The 9,176-nt window shown below is 47.6% G+C and overlaps 1 protein-coding gene across 1 annotated transcript; it reads right to left on the bottom strand.

The window, feature by feature from the left end:
- Positions 1-433: 433 nt before the first annotated feature.
- Positions 434-3,759, bottom strand: LOC309361313 (uncharacterized protein). Its single transcript, XM_081896203.1, has 2 exons — positions 2,453-3,759; positions 434-1,551 (listed from the first exon to the last, which is right to left on the bottom strand). Exons 1-2 carry the CDS (start codon positions 3,320-3,322, stop codon positions 1,513-1,515), a joined length of 909 nt encoding a protein of 302 aa, XP_081752329.1. The 5' UTR covers positions 3,323-3,759; the 3' UTR covers positions 434-1,512.
- Between the last annotated feature and the right edge of the window lie 5,417 nt (positions 3,760-9,176).

The raw sequence follows: 9,176 nt of genomic DNA, 5'->3' as shown, positions 1-9,176 counted from the left end.
GTGGCTGGGTGGAATGGCGCCGAACAGATGTGGCGGATGGCGTTCTGCGCTGTGAAGGTTTGAAATTCTCCTGACGTAAATGCAGTCCCGTTGTCTGAGACGAGAGTGTCAGGTAGCCCGTGGGTTGCAAACAGCCTGCGTAGTACCCGGATGGCTGCGGACGTAGAAGTGGACGGTAACAGTGCGACTTCCAGCCATTTGGTGTAGGAGTCCACCACTATGAAGATTGTTTTCCCCTGAAAGGGGCCAGCGAAGTCCACATGCAGGCGTGACCATGGTGCCCGGGCGGAATCCCGGATCTGGGCGGGATTCTTGGCAGGCCTGGCAGTGTTTGACGCAGGCCTCTATCTCTCCGTCGATCCCCGGCCACCACACATAACTCCTGGCAAGGGCTTTCATTCTTACTACCCCTGGGTGTGTCTCGTTTAGGGCTGTGAGGACCCTTTTGCGGAGGGGCTGGGGAACAACGACCCTGCTTCCCCATAACAGGCACCCCTTGGGGGCCGACAGTTCATGTTTGCGGGTTGTGTAGCCGGCGAATTCTGGCCCGGGGCTGCTGCTGGGCCATCCCCTCCACACCCAGTCCAGGACCCGGGAGATGACCCTATCTTTCTTGGAATGGTGTGCAACTTCTTGTGCCTGAATGGGGCGGTCGGGAAGCAGCTCCAGGCTCATAACCTCTTGTGCAGGTGCTGGGTCGGGGCCTGTTTCCGGTAGTGGTAGCCTGCTGAGGGCGTCCGCATGGCCCATCACCTTCCCAGGGCGGTGAATCAGTGCATACTGGTAGCTGGCAAGGAAAATTGACCACCTGAGGACGCGAGGAGACAGCACTCGGGGGGGTCTGCTTTTCAGGGGCAAACAAGCCAAGCAGCGGCTTGTGGTCAGTCACCACGGTGAAGGGCCGCCCGTACAAGAAATCATGGAATTTTTTTACTCCCTTCACGATTGCCAGACCCTCCTTGTCGATTTGTGAGTAGTTCCGCTCGGTTTCGTTGAGTGTCTGGGAAAAGTATGCCACCGGTACCTCTCTTCCATCTGGGAGTTGGTGTCCCAGGACAGCGCCAATGCCATAGGGTGAGGCGTCGCATGCTAGCACCACCGGCAGCCTCTCGTCGAAGTGTGCCAAGACCGAGTTTGAGACAAGCAAGTCCTTGACTGCCTGGAATGCGGCCTCCTGGCGCTGGCCCCACACCCAAGGGGCCCGCTTGTCCAGGAGTCTGTGTAGGGGCTCCGCTACCGCCGCCTTGTGGGGAAGGAAGGAATGGTAAAAGTTCAATAGTCCCAAGAAGGCCTGAAGTTCAGTCTTGTTCTTGGGCGCTGGGGCATCACAAATGGCCCATACCTTGTCCCCAGTTGGGTGGACCCCTTCTGCGTCCACCATAAATCCCAGAAAGTCCACCTGAGGCACTCCTAGTAGACATTTTCCCCGCTTCACCTTGAGACCCGCCGTCTGGAAACGGTGCAGAACGGTGCGGAGGCGGTCCTCAAACTCCTCTGGTGTGGGCCCGGCAATCAACACATCATCGAAGAAGGGGGTGACACCAGGAATCCCTTTAAGGAGAGAGTCCATTAGATTCTGGAATATGCCTGGTGCCACGCTGACCCCGAATTGCAGCCGCTTTACCCTGAACGCTCCTCTGTGCGTCACAATCGTCTGTGCCTCTGCTGTAGCCTCATCTACTGGCAGCTGTTGATATGCTTGGGCCAAGTCCAGCTTGCCAAAAATTTTCGACCCAGCCAGGATGGCAAGGACATGGCTGACCACTGGCACTGGGTATGCATGAGCCGTGAGGGCCTTGTTTATGGTACATTTGTAGTCTGCGCAGATGTGGACCGAACCATAATGCTTGACGGGTGTGATGATTGGGGATTCCCAGGGGGCATTAGGCACCGGCTCCAGCACTCCTTGCTCCACGAGTCGGTCCAATTCCTCATCTATACGGGGTTTCAGGGCGAACGGGACCCGGCGGGCCTTGACCCTGACCGGTCGTACTGCGGGGTCAAAATGTAGAGCAATGGGGGGGCCCGTATACTGTCCCAATTTCCCATCGAAAACCCCCGGAAATTCCTTGCATATGGCGTCCACATCCACTTGTAAGCTCATGTGGTTCACCCTGGTGATGGCTAGCCCCAGTGGTCCAAACCATGCCAATCCCAGTAAGCTAATGTAGGGGCCCTTGACCACAAGCAAGTCCAGTTGCCGCGTCCGCCCTCGGTATTGCACCCTGAAGGTCCCCACCCCCATTGTGGGGACCTTACGTTTCTGGAAGTCCCGGAGGGTGAATGGGGCCGGCCTGAGTTTGGGACCCCCAGTAGGACACAGTTTCCTTAAGGTCCTTGCCGAGATTATGGATAGAGTTGAACCCGTGTCAAGCTCCATGTGGCATGGGGCCCCCTCTATCTGTACCTCTACATAAATTTTCTCTACGTTGGGGTGGGGCAACTGGTATACCTGGAAGTCCGTGAGCTCCGTCGAGTTGCCTTGGTGCGTTGGGCCCCAGGACCTGGGGCTCTTGGATTGGTCATCTGATGCCTGGCGTCGGGTGGGCCGAGCCCGACACACCCGGGCGATGTGTCCCAATTTTCTGCACTGCCTGCACTCTGCATTGCGGAAACGGCAGGTCCTCCTCTCGTGACTTTCTCCACAGCTTGAGCAGTTCCCTCCTTCTCGTCGAGGCAGCTGTGGTATGTGGGCTGCTTGAGTGCACTGCTGTACTCGGTGCACCTCCTCCCTGTCGGATCCTGAGTCGTCGGTGAGGTCTTTGTGGTGGACCCTCGGTTGGGACGGCTGGCTCGGCCGTGCCTCTTGCGTCGACCTCTCGGCAGCTTCCGTTGCCAGGGCCTCCTCCAGAGCGTCCTGGAACGTTAGGTTCTTCTTAGCGTAGAGGCGTCGTTGCAGCTTCTCATCCTTCAGGCCACCGACGAGGCGGTCACGAAGCATGTTCTCCAATTCTGAGAAGTTGCAGAACTGGGCAGCTTGGCAGAGAGAGGTTACAAACCCAGTTATGGTTTCCCCAGGGGCTTGCCGCTTTGTGTAGAAGGCATTTCGACGAGCCACCACTGAGGGCTGTGGCGAAAAGTGCCCCTTCAGCTGTTCCATTATTGTTTTGTATGGAACAGTAGCGACGTCTTCAGGTGCAAGGAGAGCCCGGGCGATTTCAAACGTCTCCTCTCCACAGACGCTGAAGAATATTGCCCTCTTCTTGGTGTCTTCTGCATCGGTGACCCCTTTGGCTTCTAGGAGGAAGGTGAAACGGGAGGCGTACGCTTCCCAGTCTCCAGATGCTGGGTTGAACGGCGAGAAGCTGCTGTCGGTTGCCATTCTGAGTTCCTTGGGTCCCGGAGCTGAAGCCTGGATACATGGTGCGAGGCAGCGGTGCGGCAGGTGGCGGTGCTGCGGTGCTGTGTGTGGCAGTCAGCTCAACGGGATCCCACCTTCGTCGCCAGTGAAATATACTCAGAGTCGCAAAGTGATTTCATGCTCTTTATTCAGCTCATAGTGGTGAGGAGGAATGAATGAAAGTCCCCTCAAAGTATCTGCTTTATATACATTATTTACACAATGGGCTGCACATGATTGGCTAATTCTGGAATTCTACTGTAAGCCAATCAGGTTGTGGATTCACTTCTATCTGGAGCATGATTGGGTGGTTCCTGCCAACCAATCATACTGCTGCATTGTTCTAAGACCAATCAGACTGCTGCATTCTGAATCCTATTGTTTTAGGACCAATCAGACTGCTGCCTTTTGGATCCTATTGTTCTAGGACCAATCAGACTGCTGCAGTTTGGATCCTATTCAATTCAGTACATAACAGACCGATTCGGATGGTCCGCTCCCGCCACTTAATGGATCCAATTGTCTTCCAGAGAGTGGTAGGGGATGTTTTATCCCATGTTGATGGCCTTTCAGCTGATTCTCTGGTGGCACGCTGGAATGCGGAGTTAACCAGGGCTATTCACTGTCTGACTCCGAAGTGCCCTCTCCGACTGCATGGTTCGCAATCTATCGGAACCACCTGCACCACCGGGGCTTGGTAGGGACCCCAAGGTCTCCTGCAATGCTTTTGCAAAGTTTTTTTCAGATAAAGTCGCTCAGATTCAGAAGGAGATAGACTCCACCGTGGGAGCAGGGCCAGGGTGGGAGAGTGCTGGAGTTCTTTCTAGTCCTGTTATATGGGATCAATTCCAATCTGTTACCTCCGAGGATGTGGACAGGCTGCTTGGACAAGTGAAACCGACCATCCTGGCTGATAAAAGCGAGCCGGGAAGGGCTGGGCGATGGGCTCTGCGGGGTGGTGAATGCTTCCCTCTGTGAGGGAGCCTTCCCAGACCCGCTGAAAGAGGCGGTCATTAAACCGCTTCTTAAAAAAAACATCTTTAGACCCAATCAATTTGGCTAACTATCGCCCAGTCTCAAATTTACCATTCTTGGGCAAGGTGATTGAGCGAGCGGTTGCCGAACAACTCCAGGCACGCCTGGAGGATGCGAACCATTTGGATCCCTACCAGTCGGGATTCAGGCCTCATCATGGGACTGCCTTGGTCGCACTGGTTGATGACCTCCTGCGGGCTAGGGACAAAGGTGAGAGCTGTTTCGTAGTTCTGCTGGATCTCTCAGCGGCCTTTCACACCATCAACCATAACATTCTTCTGGGCCGTCTTGAGGGGCTGGGAGCTGGGGGCACTGTTATACGGTGTTTCCGCTCCTTTCTCCTGGGCCATGTCCAGAAAGTGGTGGTGGGGGATGAGTGTTCAGACCCCTGGGCTCTCACTTGTGGGGTGCCTCAGGGTTCCGTCCTCTCCCCCATGCTTTTTAATATCTATATGAAGCCGCTGGGAGAGATAATCAGGGGGTTTGGGCTGGGTGTTCATCAGTATGCAGATGACACCCAGCTCTACCTCTCCTTTAAATCAGAACCAGTGAAGGCGGTGAAGTTCCTGTGTGAGTGCCTGGAGGCGGTTGGAGGATGGATGGCGGCTAATAGATTGAGGTTGAATCCTGACAAGACAGAAGTACTGTTTTTGGCGGACAGGGGGCGGGTGGGTGTGGGGGATTCCCTGGTCCTGAATGGGGTAACTGTGCCCCTGAAGGACCAGGGGCACAGCCTGGGAGTCATTCTGGACTCACAGTTGTCCATGGAGGCACAGGTTAATTCTGTTTCCAGGGCAGCTGTCTACCAGCTCCACCTGGTACGCAGGCTGAGACCCTACCTGCCCGCGGACTGTCTCACCAGAGTGGTGCATGCTCTGATTATCTCCCGCTTGGACTACTGCAATGCACTCTACGTGGGGCTATCTTTGAAGGTGACCCAGAAACTGCAATTAATCCAGAATGCGGCAGCTAGACTGGTGACTGGGAGTGGCTGCCGGGACCATATAACACCGGTTCTGAGAGATCTGCATTGGCTCCCAGTACGTTTCTGAGCACAATTCAAAGTGTTGGTGCTGCAAAATCAAAAGCTATGTTATCTGAAGATGCTTTGGCACAGGCACTTGGCAAAATCAATGAATCTTTGGAAAATTTAACGAAACAGGTAGCAGAGACAAATAAACAAGTTGCAGAAACTAACAAACAAGTAGCTGAGGCCTCAGCAAAAATTGATTTGAACACTACAAGTATTAATGAATTGGGAAAGAAGGTGAACTCTAATACATAGTCCATCGAAAAACCTCTAGAGGAATCGGCCACGACTCGAAAGATTGCAGAGGAAGCTAAGGAAATCGCAATTGCTACCCAGGAGAAGATACCACCGGTGTACAAGAAATTAGAGGACCACGATCTGACACTGTCTATGATTGAACTACAAGGAAAGGAGAGAAATTTAAGAATTAGAGCAGTACCTGAAAGTGAGAAGGATAATTTGGCGGACTTCCTTACAAAGGAATTTATGGATTTTTGGCAACAGGCCCTGGAGAAGGAAGAATTTAAGATAGTGAGTGCATTTAGACTTGGTAAAAGACAAAGAAAGAATAAGGCAAGAGACTGTTTGATTACTTTAAGAACAAAAGAAGAAAGAGATAAAATTTTGAATTTGCACTACCAAAGTACTTTGGAAATTGAAGACTCATTTGTGGAGATCTTTAAGGATATACCGAAACATATTTTGGATGTAAGGACCTACTACAGAGATCTGGTTGTTTTATTGAGAAGAAACAGCATACTCTTCAGGTGGGAATTCCCCCAAGGCCTATCCTTCAAATATAAAGGAAGGAAGATAAGAATAAGGACAGTGAATGACAAACACAAGTTTTTGAAAGACCACGAAGAGGACCTTCAGAAAGAAGCGGAATCTGGAGAGGAGCCAATTGCATCAGGAAAAGGAATACTAGACATAGCAAATTTATCATTTGGACTCCCTGGACCAGGGAAAGACATACCACTGACAGAAGAAGAACAACTACTCGGTGCAGTTGGAGGGGAAACTAAGTAACTTCACCATGGCTCTGCAACTTCTAAGTTGAAACTGCAATGGACTTAATTCCCTGCGAAAGAGAAAATGTGTTTTTCATATATTAAGAAAAGAACAATTGGACTTGATTTGCTTACAGGAAACACATGTAATGAGGCTACACAGGAAAATACTTATTAATAAGAGATTGGGACAAGAATTTATTTCGTCTGACAAAGTAAAAAAGAGAGGAGTGGTGAGATATGCAAAAGAGAAACTTGTACCGAAATTAATTTTCAAAGATGAACAAGGAAGATATCTGGCAATTGAGATTCAATTTCAAGGAGAGAAATTTTTGATTGTAGGGGTGTATGCACCGAACGAGGGGAAATCTGAATTCTTTAAGAAGTTGCATGAGACTCTACTGGACTATTTAGACCACAACCTGATTTTGATGGGAGATATGAATGGAGTAGTTTCGACAAATATGGATAAAGCACAGAGACAGGTAGTTACAAAAGATGGCAGACTACCAAAAACCTTTTTTGAAATGACAGACAATATGGACTTAGTGGACATTTGGAGAACAAAGAACCCTCTCGGAAGAGAGGGAACATTCTTTTCTGAAGCCAATATGACATGGACTAGAATTGACCAAATTTGGGTAACTAGAGGAATGGCACCAAAGATAAAGAAAGTGGAAATCTGCACGAAAACCTGCTCTGACCATAATGCCGTAAAGATGGAAATGAAACAAATATCAACTGGCTCCTTTAGATGGAGGATGAATGACACCTTATTTAGAGATGAAGATGTGTACCAAAAGGCCCAAAAAACCTTGAGAGATTATTTTGAAATAAATATGAATACTGATGTTGAAAAAAGAGTAATCTGGGACGCAAGTAAAGCTGTTATGAGAGGGTTTCTTATACAACAAAATGCAATAAAGAAGAGAAGCCAAAGTGAGAAAAAAGATAAAATCTTGGAGAAGATAAAAGAGGTGGGAAAGAAATTAAGAGCGAAACCAAAGTCTCAAGAGATTTTGAGAGAAATTAAGTTATATCAAACACAATACATGGAACTGATGAACCAAGAAATAGAATGGAAAATTAAACAAATGAGACAAAAGACATTTGAATCAGCAGATAAATGTGGTAAATTATTGGCTTGGCAAATGAGGAAAAGACAAAAATTAAATACGGTTACAAATTTAGAAGTGGAAGGAAAGAACATAAACAACCCAATCGAGATTAGAAATTGTTTCCAGAGGTACTTTAAACAATTATACTCACAAGGGCCACAGAAAGAAATGGACATAGACCGATTTCTTGAGACAAATGGATTACAAAAAATCTCCCATGAAAGTAAAATAGTGTTGAATCATAAAATAACTGAACAGGAAATAGAAGGTGCCATTCAAAATATGCAATTGGGCAAGTCTCTGGGACCGGACGGGCTGACTTCCAGATACTATAAAGCTTTGAAGGAGTGGTTATTACAACCTTTGAAGGAAGTCTGCAATGAAATTTTGGAGGGGAAAAGGGCACCAGAATCATGGAAAGAGGCTTATATTACACTTATACCGAAAACAGAGACTGAAAAGACTCAACTTAAGAACTACCGCCCCATTTCGTTACTAAATGTGGATTACAAAATTTTTGCTGACATTTTGGCTAAGAGATTGAAAAAAGTATTGATGGAGGAGATGCATGGAGACCAAGCGGGCTTTCTCCCGGGAAGACACTTGTCAGATAATGTGAGGAATATAATTGACATTTTGGAAAAACTAGAAGTGAACATAAACACTAAAGCAGTTTTTTTTTTAATTCTTTTTATTAAATTTCTTGCATCATACAAAGAAAAAAGAAAAAAAAGCATTTTAGACAAAAGGAAAAAAGAAAAAGTACTCACTAAACACAATAATAAAGTGAGTTAAAAAGAAAAAGCACTAAATAGAAAAAGAAAGGCCGAAGAATAATAGAAAAAAGAACAAAAGAGTTGGTGCACGTAACATTTTATACACGTCACCTGGCCTCCTTCCCTACTGATTTCAGATTTCTAAATTTTAATAGTTTCTTTTTTACAGCTGGTGTTGGTTTTTAGTTTGTACACCGGAAGTTTTAAATCAAACCTGCTATAGTTGGTAGGTTTCTGAAATTACCTTCAATATAGACCATAAATTTATTCCAGTCATCGTTTAACTTTGTATTTTTTTGGTTCCTAATTCTTTGCGTCATTTTTGACAATTCAATAAAATCATATAATTTTGATTGCCAATCGCTCACCGTTGGTGTGTTTGTATTTTTCCAATTTTGGGCAATCAACATTCTGGCTGCTGCTGTTGCATATTGGAATAAGGTTTTATCTTCTCTCTTTATCTCATCTCCGACTATCCCCAGTTTTGATATTTGTGGACGCGGAGAAAGCAGTTTTGATAAAGCAGTTTTGATATTTGTGGACGTGGAGAAAGCCTTTGACAATATTTCTTGGAGCTTTATGAAAAAGAATCTTCAGGGGATGGGGGTAGACCAAGGGTTTGAAAACGGTATAGGTGCAATATATTCTGAGCAAAAAGCTAAATTAATTGTAAATAATGTGGTTACCAAATAATTTAAGATAGAAAAAGGGACACGTCAGGGGTGCCCAATCTCCCCATTGCTTTTTATATCAGTCCTGGAGGTTTTGTTGAACATGATCAGAAGGGACCGGTTGGTTAAAGGTAAACAGGTCGGAGCTAAACAGTACAAATTGAGAGCATTTGCAGATGATCTAGTACTAAGATGA

The sequence above is a fragment of the Podarcis melisellensis genome (assembly GCF_964234715.1).
Source record: "Podarcis melisellensis genome assembly, chromosome: W".
NCBI lineage: Eukaryota > Metazoa > Chordata > Lepidosauria > Squamata > Lacertidae > Podarcis > Podarcis melisellensis.
Note: the sequence above shows the minus strand (reverse complement) of the source record. Positions and strands in the feature narration are given on the sequence as shown.